Source organism: Pseudorasbora parva, chromosome 9 (genome assembly GCF_024679245.1).
Source record: "Pseudorasbora parva isolate DD20220531a chromosome 9, ASM2467924v1, whole genome shotgun sequence".
Classification (NCBI taxonomy): Eukaryota; Metazoa; Chordata; class Actinopteri; order Cypriniformes; family Gobionidae; genus Pseudorasbora; species Pseudorasbora parva.
This window is the reverse complement of record NC_090180.1, coordinates 38,345,480-38,366,341: the sequence shown is the minus strand read 5'-3', so window position 1 is coordinate 38,366,341 and position 20,862 is coordinate 38,345,480. Positions and strand designations below refer to the sequence as shown.

The 20,862-nt window shown below is 36.5% G+C and overlaps 3 protein-coding genes across 5 annotated transcripts; 2 read left to right on the top strand and 1 right to left on the bottom strand.

Annotated features, from left to right (window-relative positions):
* Window positions 1-813: 813 nt before the first annotated feature.
* trim55a (tripartite motif containing 55a) lies at window positions 814-6,940 on the top strand. Of its 2 annotated transcripts, none has more exons than XM_067452515.1 (10): window positions 814-1,268; window positions 2,055-2,227; window positions 3,930-4,110; window positions 4,216-4,311; window positions 4,432-4,577; window positions 5,254-5,341; window positions 5,486-5,508; window positions 5,597-5,721; window positions 5,809-6,068; window positions 6,649-6,940. In XM_067452515.1, the coding sequence occupies exons 1-10, from the start codon at window positions 1,104-1,106 to the stop codon at window positions 6,727-6,729; spliced, it is 1,338 nt and encodes a 445-aa protein (XP_067308616.1). In that variant the 5' UTR covers window positions 814-1,103; the 3' UTR covers window positions 6,730-6,940. The 2 variants fall into 2 exon arrangements, with proteins under 2 accessions (XP_067308616.1, XP_067308617.1); XM_067452516.1 differs by having other exon boundaries at window positions 815-1,268; window positions 3,933-4,110.
* Window positions 6,941-7,077: 137 nt separating this feature from the next.
* LOC137089067 (corticoliberin) lies at window positions 7,078-8,717 on the bottom strand. The gene is made up of 3 exons (XM_067452517.1): window positions 7,955-8,717; window positions 7,785-7,863; window positions 7,078-7,554 (listed from the first exon to the last, which is right to left on the bottom strand). Exon 3 carries the CDS (start codon window positions 7,532-7,534, stop codon window positions 7,130-7,132), a length of 405 nt encoding a protein of 134 aa, XP_067308618.1. The 5' UTR covers window positions 7,535-7,554; window positions 7,785-7,863; window positions 7,955-8,717; the 3' UTR covers window positions 7,078-7,129.
* On the top strand, window positions 7,376-20,369 carry adhfe1 (alcohol dehydrogenase iron containing 1). 2 transcript variants are annotated; one of them, XM_067452514.1, is made up of 15 exons: window positions 7,376-7,511; window positions 9,564-9,683; window positions 10,008-10,057; window positions 10,138-10,181; window positions 10,474-10,527; window positions 10,785-10,939; window positions 11,046-11,242; window positions 11,963-12,040; window positions 12,242-12,347; window positions 13,329-13,481; window positions 13,641-13,739; window positions 14,130-14,208; window positions 17,200-17,296; window positions 17,590-17,747; window positions 18,955-20,369. In XM_067452514.1, exons 2-15 carry the CDS (start codon window positions 9,631-9,633, stop codon window positions 19,036-19,038), a joined length of 1,407 nt encoding a protein of 468 aa, XP_067308615.1. In that variant the 5' UTR covers window positions 7,376-7,511; window positions 9,564-9,630; the 3' UTR covers window positions 19,039-20,369. The 2 variants fall into 2 exon arrangements, with proteins under 2 accessions (XP_067308615.1, XP_067308614.1); XM_067452513.1 differs by having other exon boundaries at window positions 10,129-10,181; window positions 18,955-20,368.
* The last annotated feature ends 493 nt before the right edge of the window (window positions 20,370-20,862 follow it).

The following is a 20,862-nucleotide window of genomic DNA, read 5'->3' as shown; positions in this document are numbered from 1 at the left end:
GTGGACAGGGGTCAGCATGAGCACCCTGACTGGTCTGAGGCTATGCACCCCCATATGCAACAAACTGTGATGCACTGACACCTTTCTATCAGAACCAGCATTAACTCCTTGAGCATGAGCTACGGTAGCTCATCTGTTTGATTGGACCATCCTTCGCTCCCATGTGCATCAATCAGCCGTTATCGCCGGTTCACCACTGTTTCTTCCTTGGACCACTTTTGATAGATACTGACCACTGCAGTGCAGACCAGGAAAACTCCACAAGAGCTAGCCATCAAAATGTATGAGCCATATGCCTGAGCAAGTATTACTTCAGCAGGAGAAGTGAGGTGGGATGTTGAAGGAGTTCCATGTATGATGAGCATTGAGCACCTTGGATGATTTTAAAGACCTATCGGGTCCATTTATCAATCTATATAATTAAATATATAAATAAAAAATAATTAATATGTCTACAAAACCATAAAGCATAAGACTTTGTAAGACCACGGGAAACATAAACGGTCATGTCTTCTCAAAGTTATTTAGTAAATTATAGTGTTCATTATTATCATATTTATGATATGCTACTATGGTATAACTTGGCATTCCAATGTAGCCTAACACATGGTACTAAAAACATGAAAGTGCTGGTGTAGGCCTATTTTATGTCAGTGGAATCATATAGTAGACTTAACACATATTTTCCATCCATGTTCGTCTAATGAGATGTTCTTGTTAACTTAACATTTAAACTTGTATGGGAAAAGATGAGTGTTGGATGACCAGATGATTGTTTTTCTTACGCCGCAGGCTGCTTTCCAGGGGTGTGCAGGCTGATTCCTGGGTAGGGGAGGTTTGCGAGCTTGTGGTCAGTGGTGGGGCAGACAGCTGCCCGGTCTCGCGCAGTGCCGTTTTCATATATGGTCACGTAATCATGGCAACCTTTACGTACCATGCTAAAAACAGACCAGACAAGCGCGTGGAGGAAGGTGACGGAGCGGCCTACGAGTGCCACAAGGAGAGACAGCATTACAACTGGATTTCTTTTAAAAGAAAATTAATAAATAAACGGAACACAACACACACCGGAGTGTGTTCGCCAAGCGCGTGCGCTCCGCGTGATGAGCGTGGGTTTGGATTACTGGTGCTCTAGAACGCGCGAGACCATGGAGAGTTTGGAGAGGCAGCTCATATGTCCCATTTGCCTTGAGATCTTCACCAAGCCGGTGGTAATCTTACCGTGCCAGCACAACCTCTGCCGCAAATGTGCCAATGACATATTTCAGGTACCACCAATATTTGAACATAACATTTTAAAGATAACTATGTTTAAAGCTATACTTTTTTGGAACATGATATTTAATAACACCAGCCTGTGACGCTGGTACGACCAGCTGGTAGGCCTACTGGGCCTACTTGGAATGGCTAGCTACTTGGAATGGCTAGCTAGTAAGTATACTCGCTAACATATTCCAAAAAACTGTTTAAGCCTGTTTTTTTTTCAACGAGGAGAACAGCAGCTATATAATGATCATTTATAGGTTATGGGCAATATTTTATCTAGGATATACGCTATACGGAAGTTTACGTCTGGTTTCTGTCACTGAAACCAGACGTAATACACAAATCACAAATTTCTAAGTAGCTACCACAAAAGAGAGTGGGAAATTTTGTTCCAGAATTAGGGTTATGAAAAGAAAACTAATGAAAGAGGTAACAATATTTGGATTGGGAACAAATGTAACATCCTGTAACACAGTTCTGTGTGTTTATAGTAAAAGAAGAGTGTAATATAAAATCAGCTAGATTTGGCACTAAGCTAGACAAAATACTTTAATGAGTAATAATATATTTTATTATTGTTACAGCTACTGATATTTCCTTTTTGTTATTACCATCATATCTGTCTTTTTTGCTCATCATTTCTGGTAAAGTAATATTTCTTCTGTCAACATATTAAGATGTTGTTTTATCTATAATGTAATGTCTGAAATTTTATGTAATCCCTTGCAAGTACAATCTGAAATAATTTAAGTATAAAGCAATATAACAAATATGTGTGTATTTTTTAGGCCTCAAACCCCTACTTGCCCACACGAGGAGGTTCTTCACTGGGCTCAGGCGGCCGGTTCCGCTGCCCATCCTGTAGGCATGAAGTGGTTCTGGATAGACATGGGGTGTATGGCCTGCAGAGGAACCTGCTGGTGGAGAACATCATAGATATGTACAAACAGGAATCTAGCAGGTATTATTAATATAACTACGAATTTCAGCTTGATTTCATTTGGTCTTAAAGGTGCCCTAGAATGAAAAATTGAATAATAAAATGAAATAATAAGAGTTCAGTACAAGGACATCACATACTGTGAGTCTCAAACATCACTGCCTCCTACTTCTGTAAATCTTGTGTATAAAAAACACCACGGAAAAATAAGTGATTTTCAACATAAGGCCAACTGTGACGCAATCACTGGGATCATTAATATGTACGTCCCCAATATTTGCAAGCCAGCCAATGTTCATTGTCAGGCGGAAATGCGCAACCGAATCATCAGGATCTGCAGGTAAACAAGCGACACACGAGGATAGCAAAAACGGCAGCTCTCATGGACACAAATGTCATGTTCCAGGCTGTGCAGGGAGGTGAGGACTTTTCATACCTAACCCACATACAAAAAATGTTTATTATAATCGGATACTCATTAGTTTGCCTGGCCAATTTCAAGCAAGCTTCACTCAGCGTCTTAAATTGGAGAAAGGGGCAATTACAACTATATTCCTGCAAGCAGTAAGTAGTGATTTATCCACGTATTGACTGTTTAAACCATTTCTGATTAAATTGAAAGTTTCTTAGAGAGACAGCATTGTCTAGATAATGCAAGATGCTAGTACAGTAACAACAGGAAACTCCAAGTACATGTATAACTAAAACACTGGATAGTATACTGGTTTTGGTTTTTTGGTTTCGGGGGAAAGAAGAGCGTTCGTGCTTGCGGTTGCCGGATTTCAGTAATTTAAATCCCCCAATCAGAGCTAATCAATGCCTTTATAGGCCCTTGTAAGACATTGGTTAGCTGGTTCAGGTGTGTTTGATTGGGGTCGGAGCTAAACTCTGCAGGACAGTGGCCCTCCAGGACAGAGATTGGGGACCCTTGGCTTAAAGTGTCATTCAGTGATGCTGTGTTCTGTCAGGACTCACGAGCAGCTCCACTGAACAGCTGAACTGCTGTGTGCTGTGAGCTGCTGAAATAAGCCAATCAGAGCAGAGTTCAACATTAATATTCATGACTCTTCCAAATAAGGCAAAAACAGAGCATTACATCCTAGGGACAATTTATAGGGTTGTAAATGGACCTGCAAAACTGTTCTGGACAATTTTTGCCCTTAAATAAGCCACATACCCTATATGTAGATATCAGAGAACAATTTAACATATTGTTTCAACTCATTCTAGGGCACCTTTAATCATTTATGCTGTCTAATATTTTGGAATCCTGTTGCAAGCAACTCAGACTTCCCTCTCTATTCTGTTCCAGCACATGGTCAATTGTGTGTGTGTGTGTGTGTGTGTGTGTGTGTGCTGGACTATATTTATAAGTAGGCCAATGTGACAGGAGCTGTTTCAGACACACCTTCTGTGTTTATCAGTCCCCCCCCCCCCCCCCCAACCCACACACACATTTGGAAACACATCAACATGAGCAACAGCCGTTAGAATTTTACTTTCTCTTACTGTGCACTTGTCTTGCACTTTACATTTTAATTGTATTCAGTAGAGGATGCAAACTAAGGAAAATTAAAATAAACAAAGGCAGTTACTGTGTCACTTTTATAGGGAGGTATTTCATTTCTTGGAAACTGGTTGTTTTTTATTAATTTTCCTTTTCCATACATTTTTTAAAAGACTGTAAAAGATATTAAGTAAAATCTCTCTGATTCTCTGTCAGCAGCAGTAAGCCTGAGCCAGATGTGAAGAATGATGAGTTGATGTGTGAGGAGCATCAGGAAGAGAAGATTAATATATACTGTGTGACCTGCTCTGTTCCCACTTGTTCCTTATGTAAAGTGTTTGGGAGTCATCAGTCCTGTGAGGTTGCTCCACTCAAATCTGTCTACGAGACCCAGAAAGTGAGACTTTTTGTCTATTTTTACGTTTTTCTTATTATCATCTCTCTGCACATCTGTATTCTTTCTCATGTCTCAGTTTCTATTTCTGTGATTGTGTGTGTGCAGACCGAGTTGTCTGATGGCGTTGCTTTGTTAGTTGGCAACAATGACAGAATTCAGGGCATCATCAGTCAGCTAGAGGAAAGCTGCAGATCTGTGGAGGTCAGTGTCTGTGTTATCAATGTCAATCACTGATTCTTTTTTTTGTTGACTAATTCCATGGCATCATAACTCTCAGCTTGATTTCTTACATTAGTCCTTGTGATGTGTGCTTGTGTGTAGGAAAACGGCCGTAGGCAGAAGTCTCGTGTATGCGAGTGGTTTGATCGTCTGTATGCTCTTTTGGAAGAGCGCAGAGGAGATCTCACACTGAAGATCACTGCAGAACAGCAGGAGAAACTCGATTACATTAGTGGCCTACAGCGCAAGTACATGGACACACAAAAATAAACACTCTATATACAAAAACTTACAGTAATATCAAAGGTCACATTTGTGATGATAGGTATAGTCTGTAACAGATGACAAATGTTCATGAAGAACAGCTGCTATTCTGAAAAATATTTAAATTAATTGAAAATAAAAAAAATATACTTTACTATTATATATGTAGGCCTATGACTTTATATACTATTCAAAAGTATGGGGTGAGTAAGAATTTAATACTTTTATTCAGCAGGGATGCATTCAATTTGGTCAAAAGAGACCGTTAACACCTTTGTTACAAAAGATTTCTATTTTTTTTCAAATTCATTTTTTTTAAACTTTCTGTTCTTCAAAGCATACTGGAATCCTGGTTTCCACATAAATTATGAAAAAAAGATGATTTCTGAACGATCATGTGACTGAATACTATATTAATGATGCTGAAAATTCAACTTTGCATTAAAAAAACTGTTCTTTTAAATTGTCATAATATTTCATATTACTTTTGCCCCCTGTATTTTTATACATAAAAATGCAAGTTTGAATGGTAGAAGAATAACAAATGTTCATTAAATATCCATATTCATTAGTTGCTTAAATTATTTACATCATGATATCTCTATTTTCCCATACTATGTTTATGTATGCTTCTGCTAATCACAGTAATCATCTGTGCAGGTACAGAGAACACTTGGATAACGCAGCCAAACTAGTGGAGACAGGAATTCAGACAATGGAGGAATCTGAGATGGCAATCTTCCTGCAGGTCTACAAAGTTCTTTATTGCATGCATTTTTCTTTACTTACAAAGCAAACAAACACTGTCACTTTGGTACGTTTTAGAAAAGAAAGCATATTTTTCCCAAAGCAATTTAGTATGAAGTCTCTAATCTTAATGTCTCTTTAACAGAATACGAAGCCTTTACTACAGAAGTAAGATTCAAATAATCATCATTATACTGATTCTAAACATATTTCATATTTAAGGTCATCAAATTCATTCTGTCCTCTTTTATGTCAGGATCGCAGAAGGCAGGAATGTGTCTCATTTAGAAAAGGTGGAGCGTGGATATGAGAATATGGATCATTTCACTGCAAACTTCCAGCCTGAACGAAAAGCGATACTCAGTATAGACTTTACCAGGGGTAAACTAACTTATCATAACCCAAGGTGTCAGGATAGGTTTCATTGGAATCTGTCTCTTTATAATAGATATCTTTTTCTCATTATAGATGGTGATGACAATGACGAGGATGATGATGATGAAGAGCTAGCAGGAACTGTTAGTCCTGAGACTCAAGCATCTTCAGGGGCTACACCCACCCCGCAGAGACAAACCCCTGTACCGAACCCTCCACCAATGACAGCAGACTCCTCTCAAATACCATCAAAACCCACCCAATCAATGAACATCAACCCGGCAGAGAACACACCCTTAACCATGCCCACTCCAGACTCCAGTCACAACCCTGTTACAGATGCGGCAGCTCAGGTAAGGGTTTCTCTCTCCTCTGATCTGATCCATATTTGTGAGACCTTGAAACTGATTATTTAATAGTTTTAGGGATTGGTCAGTAACGATTTTAACATTAAGACACTGTGAAAGACAAAGTTGGAATCTGAGGATGTTATGGATCACAAAGCAATGGCTGCTGTGTTGGGCTCCGCTTAGATTTTGCCGATATTATACCTTATGATTGAAAAATGACCCCCAGATACCAAAATATGGACACTTTTAGTAATTCATTCTTCATTTAAAAAAAAAAATAGGCCTACATTAATTAAATGGGTGATATTTAACTTTTTGTAAAATAAAGTTTCAGTGAAATTTATCGGAAAAAGAGAAGAAACAGACTTGTACTTCACAGTCTTGAGTTAAAAGTAACTTGATTTGATTTTGAACTTGAAGGGAACTTGAAGATTAAACCAGAATCGCGGTTCCTGAGCTACATTTTGACTTTTTTTCACATGACCACAGATGGATGTTGTAGATTTGGATGTCTGACCACATATCACTTTTAAACAGCTTGTCTATCCATCTCCATCTCGTTTTCTCTGTCTTTCCAATTTAGGTAACTGCCGGGTCCAGTCAGACATCTGAGGATGGACCACGCCATGTTTTCTCTTTTTCCTGGTTAAATGTGCCAAAATAAAATCAGACTCTGTTGGTAAACCTGCAACATCCCAGTGACCTTCCAGAAAAACCTGTACTTCATAGAATTACTATTTTGTTACTTTGACAATAATAAATATAGACTATTAAATTATAGCTAGATGAATTTGAAAAGATAAAAACTACAACTGTTAAATCTTAGGAGATAATAATCTTTACTGAAGTAGCTGAATAAAATGGAAAATAAAAGATTGTGTGTGTAATACATTGTAAACATTTTCTTTTTTATGTTAATTTTGGGGGAATACATTTAAAGAGGCGCAGGCCAAACGGAATAAAATAAAATAAACACAAAGTATTCACAAGTGTAAACCGTGAACATGTCATATATTCCGAAAGAAATAGAATTTAAACATTTGTGTATTTTTATTTATTTATTATTATTTTCCTAAAGAGTCCATAATTTTGCGGTTGTTGCTCGCGCGCTGGGCCAGTTGTTCATCTCGCGCCATCTGCAGCACCTCGCGCAACAGGTGAAACGTCAGATCCAGCGAGATTGCCGGATCGGACCGGCTCTCGCGTTTCACGAAGCTGTTCATGATCCCGTTACCGACCATACCTCTTAACAGCCGCTGCGTGAGCTGCAGCTGAAGTGCGTCGGTGCCGGAAGGGGATCTCCGGTCGGGCGCGCGCGGGCTGTGAGCGGCGTTGTCCAGCCTGATGAAGTACTCCTCTCCTAAACGCATCATAACCGGCAGCTGCTTGTCCGTGTGTCTGGGAGCGGACTCGGACAGCGAGACGAAGACTCCGAGAGACACCCCGGCGAGTAGCACGTGCAGCTTCATTGAGGGAAATTGCAGGGATTCTGAATAAACATAATACAGTAGGCAGTATTGTTTGAGACGGCATTATTTTAACTTTTTTCAAAATGTATAGCCCATGCCGGTATAGCCTTGATAATTTCTGACTTAAAAACGAAAGAGGATATCTCAGAATTTTACATTTTAAATATAAAACATTCTGATGTAACTTAACACACACATTAGAATAGCTAAAGTTAGATTCGTAAAAGGCATTTGTTGAGTTCATGCTCACCTCAGATGTTCTCCGGATGTTTGAAAGTCTGTTGTCGGTGTAGCGCGAGCATCGCTGGGGTTTATTTATTACGTTATTCCTGAGAAGACAGAACGAGTAACGGAACAATTGGCACTGTTTTTAGTGTCAAGCTGTAGATTGAATCAAGTGTCATTCTCCTCTGAATTTACCTGTCTTTCTTAATTCGTGTTAATGACTCCATCAGATTCAACAGATTGAGATGCTGACGCCGAGGGGAGGGCAGCATCTACGTCAAACAATTTACGCCATTGTCAAAAAAAGACAAGTGTTTAGAATTCTTTTAAAATTTGTATTAGTCTTGTGTAAATTAATTAATTAGTTGCCCTTATTTAGATAAAAAAGTATACGTTTTTTTTTGTGTGTTCCTAATTATTTTTATTCTGGTATAATTAGGCTATAATAACCTCATAATTAATCTCAAAGTGATTAATTTGTTAGAAAAAGTTCTCTGATAAATTCAGTAAAACACAAACAGCCGCTCCACTGTAAACGGTTTAACATTGTTGTATAAACACTGGCAGTGACTATATATAATCTAATATAGGGAGAATAACAAAAAAGTAATTCATACTTTATAAAGTATATCATAATTTATTTAATTGTTGTTGTTTTATATCGTAAAAAACCCTGAATTAGGCAGTTTTCTCCCATTGTGACAATTCATACTGCCACGATATGCCCCATAATTGTGTAAAAAGGTATGGGGAGACCCCATTTACTTATACACTGTAACCTATTTAGATATATATGTTTAACCTGTGCAGGATGATGATGCATCAGCCAATGTGTTATTATATGAAATAAAAAGAAACATTTGCTAATTTAGTTGTAGCACAAAATGTTAAAATATAGCTATAGCAGTCAAATATTAAAATAGGGGTAAGATGGCCCCTACTGGGATAAGTTAAGCCCCCCCCCTCCACCCCACGGATAAACTTTATTTAATTCTTATTTATTTGTATGTATGAGTTTCATTAATGTAAAATAAAAACAAAAAAAACTAAATACACTTTTTTGTGCTTTTTTTTGGACAATTTAGTCAATAATAATTGAATAACAGATGACTAACATTATATTAATAACAGATGAACAGAACAGATAACAGATACAATTATTCTAAGACTTATTTAATATGAATATTAACTTAAGTGCCCATATTTTTAATTGAAGATATGTCATAATATCAATACTGAATGCAAATTTTATGATTTCACTCAACTAACTTACAGGTTTTAATGAAAGCAAATATGTCTGAAATGTACATATGATTCATGGAAATGCTAAATAATAACCCCATTAATTACAATAATTATTACAGTTTAAAATAATAACACTATGCTACTTGGGTCCTGCTTTCCATGGGCTCATCTTACCCCAAGGGTCTAATTTTATCTTTTTACTTCAAAATAAAAGCTATAACTTTTACTCCACAAATATAAAAACATTAATGTTCACACATTTGGTGATATTCAGATGAAATGATAAAATTAAAAATAGTGTATCCATTCATAAAAGCTGCGGAGATGAGATTTTGTGTAATTTATGGTAAGGATTTTTTTTTTTTTAAAGGGGTGGGTCATATTGCCCCTGGGGGTGCAATAAAGGTAGAAATGTTCAGCGTTTTAAGGTATGCTGGCTACCTTTTCAGAAACTAATACCTACCCTGAGAAAAAAGTCATGGCTATAAATACATGAACAGATAGAAAGGCCTACACACAGTCGTTTCCGCCTCAGCCATGAGCGCATATCTGTCAGCAGGTGGCGGACGGACACGCGCCGTAAGTCGTGTCCGAGGGCGCGTGCTAGAGGGCACAAGGCAGAAATCATGGCAGGCGGTGAGAGAGTCGCACATCTGATGCGGCAGCTCGCGAGCGCGGCGTAAGTTTAAATATTTCAGAGTTCAGTTCATATTGTTATTGGTATTAAAGTGTGTTTTTAGTCATTTTCATATTTCTATTTGTGGATGGGCTAAACATGTTGTCTCTACCCAATGTCCTTAGAGTTATAAACAAACCCTTAAAGCGATAGGTCACCGTAATTTAGTCACACTAGTTGTTCCAGACCGGCAGACGTTTTTTCTTATGTAGAACACAGAAGAATTAGTGTTCTTCTCCCCCAGCCAATCACCTCCCTTTTGTTTATATATATAATATAGATAACTGATATATGAGCAGTATTTTTTGCATGCCATGTGTTTTATAGGTGCAGGTGTCCTGTTCATTCTCAAGCATATTCCCACTCTTATAACCGAGGTAAGATATTTCAGTGATTTTTCTCTGAATAAATGAACTTTTCAATATGTGAGTGTGTTTTATGTGTGAAGTTTCCGCAGGTGAGGCTCATATATGTGAAGGGAAAACAGACTATGCATTTGAAGTAAGCGCACAACATGCATGCAATTTTATTCAATAGTTATGCACTGTGGAACATAGTTTCACCACTTGTTTAAACAGTGTTAAATCATTTACAGTTATTAACAGTGAAATACTTCTCTTAATGTCAGTCAGTCAAGCAAAGGGGTGTCGTGTTTATAATCGCGAGTCTGTGAATATCCAGGAATTATGTCATAAAATCATAGGTCGTTATTATAATAATAGAAATAGAAATGTTGATTATTATCGCAGTTAATCATTTCCTTTTTTTTTTTTTTTTTTTTGTTATGTTTAAGATGGCTTGTTCAAATATCAGATTTGGAGCAGGAGTTACCAGAGAAATTGGCATGGTAAAGGACCATAATTTTTTTCACCCAAAATTACAGTTGTATCATAACTTACTCACACACTCATGTTGTCTGTGTATTTTTATGAGCACCATTTGTAAACATTGAACTGATTATGTTTCAGTATTGTTGATCTTATTGCTCTTTATCTTATAGTCACTTCACTTCACTTCACTTCACTTCACTTCACTTCACTTCACTTCACTTCACTTCATGTCAGTTCAGTTTTGTATTTGTGCTGTTTTGGCTGATTTGACCAGGATTTGCAGAACATGGGAGCACAAAATGTGTGTCTGATGACAGATAGAACCCTGTCTCAGCTGTCGCCGGTTGCAGCAGTGCTGGACTCACTGGCAAAACATGGAGTCAAATACAAGATCTACGAGGACGTGCGAGTAGAACCAACTGACAAAAGGTTACAAAAAAAGTGACTGATTATTGTCGGCTTTGGCTGATGATCATGTAAGTGTTTCTGATTATAAACAGAAGTGTGTGAAAGCAACTTCTATTTCTCTTTTCAGCTTTAAAGCAGCGATTGAATTTGCCAAAAAAGGACATTTTGATGTGTATGTTGCTGTAGGCGGGGGCTCTGTGATTGACACCTGTAAAGCAGCCAATCTCTATGCATCTCATCCAGCCTCAGAATTTCTAGACTTTGTCAATGCACCAATTGGAAAAGGAAAACCCCTCACAGCCACTCTAAAGCCTCTAATTGCTGGTACAAAGACATGCACACTTGCACAGAGACAAACTCTTATATTAATTACTGTTTCTTCCTTTTTGTCTCTTTCTTTTTAAATGGTGACCATTTTGCATGTGCAGAGACCACAGCTCAAGAGACCAAACATTGACCACAGACCAACCTTCTATTTTACATAAAAGGTTAGTTCAACCAAAAATGAAATTTCTGTCATTAATAAGTCTCTGACGTTCTTCATATTGTAAACACAGTGCAGCGCTACAGGGTCCTACTTCAGAATATTAGCTCATTATTGGCCAACTCCTGCGTCAGCAGTCAGCACCACAAGCATGCGTAATGGTGCTTATGTGAACAGCGCCAGAGACTGACACGGAAGAGAAGAAATTGTTGAATAAAGTTACCTTTGTTTTTTTGGCCACAAAAAAGTATTCTCATTGCCTTTATAAAATTGAGGTTGATTCACTGTAGTCAGATGGACAATTTTAACATGTTTTTACTTATTTCCCGGGGCGTGAAAGTGTAACGTTGCAGTCTATGGGGGAAGGGGAGCTTAAAAAAAATCTTAATTTGTGTTCCAAAGATGAACAAAAGTCTTACGGGTTTTGAACGACATGAGGGTAAATAATGACAAAATTTTCATTTTTGGGTGAACTAACACTTTAAAAGTAACACTGATATGCTGATACATTAATCTTACATGTTATTTTTATTTATTTATTTAATTTGTGTGTCTATAAGTTCCTACTACGGCTGGAACAGGGAGTGAAACCACAGGAGTGGCGATCTTTGACTTTGAGGACATGAAGGCCAAAACTGGTTTGCAGAAACATTTTACTCATTTACATTTTGTCTCCGTTCTCAGAATGCACATACTGAATACTTAAAGGTTGAGTATTGAGGTTTAAGATGAGATAATGGTTAAATAGTTATGATGTAATGGTAGAGAGGTTTAGACGTTGATTTCTTTGTGCCGTGTTTATGTAAGTTTAGCACTTTTATGTGTGTGTGTCTTTTCAGGTATTGCAAATCGAGCCTTAAAGCCTACTTTGGGGATGGTGGATCCCTTACATACTCTTCACATGCCATCCAGAGTGGCAGCTAACAGTGGGTTTGACGTGCTCTGGTGTGTTTTTTACATGTACACTTTATTTATTAACCATATTCAAACCAAGGCAATCTATTAAAGATTCATTTATTTAGTGTACAGCATAAAATGTAAGTAAACTGACATAAAGCACTGAATTGGATATGCTCATTTTGTGCAAACCTGATTTATTATCTTCCTAATTGGTGCTTTTAATTTTGTGACTAAATGGAAATATTTTTTTTTATATTAATATAATTTATTCATGTGACGACAAAGTTGGAGTTTCGGAATTATTACAGTTATCCAGTCTTCAATGTCACATGATCCTTCAGAAACCATTTTAATATGATGATTTGCTGCTCGAGACATTTGTTATTATTATTAAAATAGCCGTGCTGCTTCTATGTCTATGGAAACATAATTTTTTCCCCAGTCTTTTGTAACATTTTAAGGGTCTTTACTATTACTATTGATTTTAGTTTATATGTGACCCTGGACCACAAAACCAATCATAAGTCGCACGGGTATATTTGTGGCAATAGCCAACAATACGTTGAATGGGTCAAAATGATACTATATGATTTTATACCAAAAATCATTAGGATATTAAAATCATTAGGATATTAAGTAAAGATCATGATTCATTAATATATTTTGTAAATTTTCTACTATAAATGTATATAAAAAATATTATTAGTAGTAATATGCCTTGCTAAGGACTTTATTTGGAGAACTTTAAAGGTTATTTTCTCAATATTTAGATTTTTTTACACTTTCAGATTCCAGTTTTTCAAATAGTTGTTTCTCAACCAAATATTGTCCTATCCTATTATACATCAATGGAATCTTATTTATTTAGCTTTCAGATAATGTATAAATCTCAATTTCAAAAAATGTATCCTTATGTGGTCCAGGGTCACATATTTACTTGCTGAATAAAAATATCAGCTTCTTTAAAGAAATTTTATGTTTAGATTATTATATTAATTGTGTTTGTTTAAATGTTTCTCTTTTCAGTCATGCACTAGAGTCATTCACTGCTTTACCATATAACCTGAGAAGTCCCTGCCCATCCAACCCCATAAGTCGCCCCGCTTACCAGGGCAGCAATCCAATCAGTGATGTCTGGGCAAGACACGCTCTCAGGATTGTTGCCAAATATTTGAAAAGGTATGTTGAGTGAGATAATTTATTATTTGATTGATTATTTGTTGTTTATTGAATATTTGGTTCTCAAAAAAATTGGTATATAATCAAATTTGTTACATTTTAAAGCTATTATATTTAAATGTAATATTGGCAAGAAAAGAAGATGTATTTGTGTTGTAGGGCGGTGTGTGATGCCGGAGATGTGGAGGCTCGCTCCAGTATGCACCTGGCCAGTGTGTTTGCCGGCATTGGCTTTGGCAATGCAGGAGTCCATTTATGGTAATTAAATAGAACTAACATTAAATTAACACCAAAAGGTGAGTTTGGCAGCATTGAATCACAGCATACTTAAGAGACTGCTAATGGAAATACTAGTGCTGCACTGCCATCATTTTTCATATTTGCACATATCATAACAGACATCACAGGTGGAATGAATTTATTGCTGTGAGAGTTTAAAGAAAGTCATTGTTAAAAGTTAGTAATTGATAGTTAGTGACAAACATTTAACCTTTTTAACTATCCCACTTTTATGATAACACAACGTTCATTTAAATGTTGTATACAGAGGAAAATCATATGTACAATGATGTGCTTCCAACAGTTCTGTTTTTTATTTTTTTTAAATGATCTGATAATGCTTTGTTGATTGTTCTTTTTATGTTCAAGTCATGGAATGTCATATCCTATTGCCGGAAATGTCAAAACTCACAGGGCTAAAGGCTACAATGTGGAACATCCTATAGTGGTAAATATAAAGTGCACTACATTCAAAAGTTTGGGGTCAGTATAATTTTTTAAAGAATTTATTTTATTTAGTCATGATTAAATACACTGATAATGTTACACTGATAATGTTACAGTTAAGACATTTATTATGTTACAAATTATTTCTATTTCAAATAAGTATTGTTATTTGGAATTTTCCATTCATCAAAGAATCCTGTCAATACACTATATTGCCAAAAGTTTTGAGATGCCTGCTTTTACATTCACATGAACTTTAATGACATCCCATTCTTAATCCGTAGGGTTTAAAGGTGGTATAAGCGATGTCACACGTTTTTTTTAGGCCAAAACATATACATATACATAAAACATATACATATACTTTTTTAGACCAGGTTTTATGTCATATACAGAAAAAATATCTCCTCACAATCCACCAGCTGCCTGTCCCCTGAACACACTGTAAAAAAACGTGGTCTCTGTAGTCGACAAAAGCTCCACAAAAGGCAACTAAAAACAAACTTGGGCAGTCTGGACAACGAAACATAATAAACAGTGCTCTAGCCAATAACCAACAAGAAAAATGTGGGGGTGGAGTTTTAGGGTTATTGCACGTGCATATGAAGGGGGAATGTGTAGAAGAGAGAAGCATAAAGAGGGAAGTTCGAATTAAATTATTTTTTACATGGCCGACACACGACCAAAGAGACAATGTTCTGATGAACAACTTGCAATGAAAAGTGAAAAGGAGAAAGAACACCATGACTGTTTCAGGAAGCACAGAGGGGAGGGAGAGGAGGAGGGGAGGGGGGTCTAGCTAGCCTCAGTTTTGTTTGACAACACTTTGAACATCAACAAAATATTACTCTACCCAGGATCGCTTAGAGCACCTTTAATATGGAGTTGGCCCACCCTTTGCTGCTATAACAGCTTCAAGTCCACTAGGAAGGCTTTCCACAAGGTTTAGGAGTGTGTTTATGGGAATTTTTGACCAAGCAATTTTTTTTCCACGTTGGACGAGAAGGTCTGGCTCGCAGTCTCCTCTCTAATTCATCCCAAAGCTGCTCTAACAGGTTGAGGTCAGGACTCTGTGCAGGCCAGTCAAGTTCCTCCACACCAAACTGACTCATCCATGTCTTTATGGACCTTTGTGCACTGGTTCTCTTGGCAACCACCAAACCCAGACTCGTCCATCGGATTGCCAGACAGAGAAGCATGATTCATTACTCCAGAGAACACGTCTCCACTGCTCTAGAGTCCAGTGGCAGCGTGCTTTACACCACTGCATCTGACGCTTTGCATTGCACTTGGTTATGTAAGCCTTGGATGCAACGGCTCGGCCTCGGAAACCTATTCCATGAAGCTCTCTACACTGTTCTTTAGCTAATTTGAAGGTCACACAAAGTTGGAGGTCTGCAGCTATTGACTGCAGAAAGTTTGTGACTTGTGCACCTCAGCATGCGCTGACCCTGCTCTGTGATTTTACGCGGCCTACTACTTTGTGACTGAGTTGGTGTTGTTCCCAATTGCTTCCATTTTGATATAATACCTCTAACGGTTGACAGTGGAATATTTAGTAGCGAGAAAATGTCATTAATGGACTTATTGCACAGGTGGCAACTTATCACGTTACATTTCAATTCACAGAGCTCCTGAGAGCGACCCATTCTTTCACAAATATTTGTAGAAGCGTCTGCATGCCTAGGTGCTTGATTTTATATACCTGTGGGCATTAAATTATTTTAACACCTGAAATCAATGATTTGGAGAGGTGGCCCAATACTTTTGGCGATATAGTGCATGTATCACTATTTCCAAAATAAAAAGAAACAAGATACAATACAATTAGGAAATAATAATAAGTTATTCTTGAGCACCAAATCAGAATGATTTCTGAAATTATGGCTGCTGAAAATTGAGTATTGCCATCATAAGTATACATTTCATTTTAAAATATATTAAAACATAAAACATTTAACTTATATTTTACAATATTGTTGTATTTTTTATTAAATAAGTGCAGCCATAGTGAGCACTAGAGACTTCTTTCAAAAACATTAAAAAAACTTGACCCAAACTTTTTAATGATTAGTGTGTTTCTAGCTTAATACCCACAATATCACACATTATATATTCTGTAATACATAATAATACTAATTCTAGTACTAACACTAGTTCCAATATTGATTGGATCTCAATGCACTATTAAGACAGAATGCCATTGTTTTTCATTTGTAGTTTAAAGGAGTACTTTAGCACTGGGATGATGAATCTGTATTTAAACTAGGTCATCAATGTAGTAGAAATGTGAAATTATTTTTGAATTTAGTGCCTTCTAGACTGAGAAAAGACAGAAAATGTTTTTTTGTCTTATGGGGATGAAAGACTACAATTCCCAGAATGCTTCGCTGCCCTGTGAAGCCATTCCCAAAGCCACCTACTGGATTACTGTGACTGATTTGGAGAAGACACTATAATTAAAAACTGAACGTGTCTGTTCAATATAATGAGTGAGTCACCGTGAGAGTATCACAGCACTGAGCACTAACTGCAGGAGTGAGATTATTGAGCTCTCATGAAGAGAGCTGAGGTAATCGCGACTACACTCGTGGCATACATTCACAACACGAGTTCAGTCTGGCGTGTTTCAGTTCATGCCTTTGCAAGCTTAACTTTCATAGAAATTGATCTGACAAGTTAAAAGACTTGCATTGCTCACCATAGCTCTGTTTAAATGAGTGCCTGTAGCTGCGAGCTAAGCTCTGAGTGTGATCTCCCATCCCCCATGTGCGGGTTTAAAACATGCGGAAATGGCTCCCTCTGCTGGCTGTAGTCTTTAGCCTTTGGCCAGACTTTCTGGAATTTTTCCAGAAATAAAATGCAATAATCTCTTGTCTCAGGGGGATATGAGGGGGGAAAGCACAATCATTTGAATATACTACAGGATTTCTGATACAAAGCCATATGCTAATCGCTGAAGTAACCCTTTAACTGTGCCTTTATCTTTCAGCCTCACGGGCTCTCTGTAGTTCTGACTTCACCCGCTGTATTTGCCTTCACTGCAAACATGTGTCCTGAGCGCCACCTGGAGGCAGCACAAATACTAGGTAATACACATAGTACACATACATATAATCTGAAATTTGTCAAATATTGACGCAGTAATTTGACAGTAGCTATACAGATTTTAAATATTTAAAAAATTGTTAAAGAAATTTAGTATTTTGGGTTGCAAGTTAAATGTTTATTATGTAAAACAGATATGGGGTGTATTTATTATATGTTATTCACTCTAAAAATGTTGGATGCTTTTATAGAAAATGCTGCTTTTAAGAATACTGTATGATTTAATTGATCATGGATGGAGGTTTCTATTACAGATTGTGTATGTGTTTCAAAGGTACTGATGTAAGTAACGTCAAGAAAGATGATGCTGGGCGTGTGTTGGCGGACACTCTCAGAACGATTCTTTATGACCTGGAAGTGGAGGATGGCTTGTCTGCAATTGGTTACACTAAAGAGGACATTCCATCTTTGGTGAAGGGGACCATCCCTCAGGTCAATCAATCATGTCATATCCCTGTACTGTGGTACAGATCTATTTTTGCTTAAAGCTCACCTTTTGCTCCATTAAAAATCACCCTATATGGCAGCTTAAAGGGCTGAGTTCCTTCAGCTAAAGCAACTGTTCATAATTATTATAATTAGGCAACATTTTACTTTATATTGTCCTTTTTACATATGTCACATGTACCTACTATAGTAATAACAGTAAATTCTGCATATATGTGCAATTAAACCAAATACTAACCCTATAGTAAATGCACATTGTTAATTAATGTTACTCTGAACTTAAATGTACAATTACACTGTATCAAGGACACATTGCAATAAAGGGTTACATTTTATTTTAAGGTGTCATTGTTACAGTGTACTTACATATTTAAGTACCGAGTAATATTAGCTATATGCACTTATTATAGGGTTATGGTAGTATTAGGTTTTGGATTAGTGCGGTCAAATGTTTAATCGTGATTAATCGCATCCAAAATAAAAGGGTTGTTTTATACAAACACAAGGGTTGTTATTGTTTATACATGTGTATGTACATGCATGTGAATATTTAAGAAAATATATTTGGAGACCACCATGTACCTATCCTCTGATGGCTACTTCCAGCAGGATAATGCACCATGTCACAAAGCTTGAATAATTTCAAATTAGTTTCTTAGGGTCAAACACAGTATTAGTATGGTTTTCCTAATAATCCTTTAGGTGAGTGTAGTTACAGTATATACATGTAACTATTCCTTAAATATATACATGTATGTGTGTGTATTCAAATATACATAAATATTCATACATATCACACACATACATTATTGTAAACACAAACTTTTATTTTGGATGCGATTAATTGCGATTATTAGTTACCGAATAAAGTGTAACTTATTATTTAGCAATTTATTTAGGAAATCCACCAATTGTCCCTCCAACATGAAAGTGTATGAAGTAAAATTATGCAATCTATTGCATCATTAGCTGCATCATTAATGTTTATATATGGTACTTATATATGGTAAATATGGTACTTATGCATGTTTTATAGCCCCGGCTTAAAATTCAACACTCCAAAGCATATAACAATACATAAATTCCTTTTAATAATTAAATGAACAAAATTATAATTTTATAAAATACTATTTTATGTGTTAAAACTATATCAGAGTGATCCACGGAGTTTGTTTTTGTGTATTTTTCACAGGAGCGGGTAACTAAATTGTCTCCTCGAGTTCACACTGAAGAAGATCTGACCGATCTATTTGCTGCATCCATGAAGCTCTTCTGAGCTCTTGAAGGACATGTTAACACCTTGATGGAGTTTGCAGAATCACAGCCTCAGATTAGCTGTGCTGATTTCATTATGTAAGCAGAGACACTGATCTGAACACATTGACCTCCCTGAACTTTAATCCTTTGACAGTGATGTCAATGTCTTGAATGAGAAAGGATTTAAAGTTTTATATTACAGGACTGTAACACAAACAATCAGATTCTGTATTCTGGACACCAATCTAAATATGACACACACACATGTGTTTCATGTGTTGCCAACATATTTAAACAGAATCATCATAGTAATCATTTAAACCACCCTGCATACACACAGTACGGATATTCTTCTGTTCACTTTAACTCTTAAGGCTGATTTGTTAATCAGAGTGATTTAGGTGGGTTGGATTTAAATGAGTATAATCTGAGAATCAGGATTAGACTTTTAATTGCATTTGTTTTGTTTTTTGCAGAGTTGTTTTTTGTTTTCCATGCAGCAAATCTGGGAATACTAATTAATGAATGAATTCATGCTCTCCTGAAATCTTAAAGTGATGAGCTCTTATATGATATTAAATATTTTCGTGAAATCGTGAAAATGTTAGCAATGCATGCAATAAAATGCAAATGCCATAATACTTTATGCTGATCATGGCGTTTCTTGGCATGTAACTAGGCAGTCACCATCTGGAGGGGGCGCCAATGAGCGCCTTCACCCAATTAATGAGTTTACATAATGACACTGCATTTTAGCCAGAATTCACCATGTGTTCAGTTTAAGCAGCTTAATATTAGATAATATTAGAAAGATATAGTTTTTATTTTAAAATGTTATCAGAAAGTCGACGATCAGATATACAAATATTTTGTGTATATTAAGATTATATAGGCCTATTTAAAAATCTGTTGGCAACAGTGAAATGGTGTTTGGTTGGTGACAACATATACTGTAAATGTCATTTATTTCTTATTGTATTATAAATGGACAAACATTGTTCATTTATTTTTCATTTTTCACGTGTGTCTTGAGATGGGTATAGAAATCTTTCTTGACTTGATATTATTCAAGCTGGTTTTAAATGTTGATGAATCAAAATGTATGTGGTAATCAAATTCTAGAAACTCTTCGAACTTTGCAAGGGAGACTGATCACATCAGAGTATAAATACCTGCGCAACATAATTGATGACGCATTACATTTTAGTTCACACATTAATTAAATAAAACAAAAATTAAAGAGGAAGCTAAGTCATTGCAATTAAATTTATTTCATTCCACGCAAGGAAGAAGCTTGTGTCTGCGACTTTCTTTTTAACATAAATGTTTCCATTTCATGTATTGAACCGGATTTAGCTCATAGCTAATTTTCACCCGCAGTCCTTTGGCAGGTCAACATAAACAATAATATATACACAATAAAAACATACACATACTGTCAATACAAACAATTAAACAGCAACCATGTCAATGTTTACAATGTTTTTATCTTAAAGGGATACTTCATATTAAACTGTTATTCCCTTAACTAAAAACGAATTGATACATACCTCTTTCGCATCAGTGCGTGCACTTAATCGCTCTGACGCGCTGTGACGATCTGATAGCTTTTAGCTTAGCCCACTAAGCACAGTTCATTCACTATGGTACTAAACAGAGATCAAGTTAGAAGCGACCAAACACCTCCACGTTTTCCGTATTTAAATACAGTTACACCAATAGTTGAACGATCAAGTATGATGACAAAATAAAACGTGGTGCTTTTCTAAGCGGATTAAAGGTCCCGTTCTTTGCGTGTTTTCGAAGCCTTGATTGTGTTTACAGTGTGCAATGTAACATGAGT

Coding starts and splice junctions, on each gene's coding strand:
- trim55a (XM_067452515.1), top strand. CDS start 1,104: ATGAGCGTGGGTTTGGATTACTGGTGCTCTAGAACGCGCGAGACCATG. Junction 2,228..3,929: donor TACAAACAGGAATCTAGCAG/GTATTATTAATA, acceptor ATTCTCTGTCAG/CAGCAGTAAGCCTGAGCCAG. Junction 5,722..5,808: donor CAGTATAGACTTTACCAGGG/GTAAACTAACTT, acceptor TTCTCATTATAG/ATGGTGATGACAATGACGAG.
- LOC137089067 (XM_067452517.1), bottom strand. CDS start 7,534: ATGAAGCTGCACGTGCTACTCGCCGGGGTGTCTCTCGGAGTCTTCGTC.
- adhfe1 (XM_067452513.1), top strand. CDS start 9,631: ATGGCAGGCGGTGAGAGAGTCGCACATCTGATGCGGCAGCTCGCGAGC. Junction 13,482..13,640: donor GTTGCCAAATATTTGAAAAG/GTATGTTGAGTG, acceptor TTTGTGTTGTAG/GGCGGTGTGTGATGCCGGAG. Junction 17,297..17,589: donor GGAGGCAGCACAAATACTAG/GTAATACACATA, acceptor TGTGTTTCAAAG/GTACTGATGTAAGTAACGTC.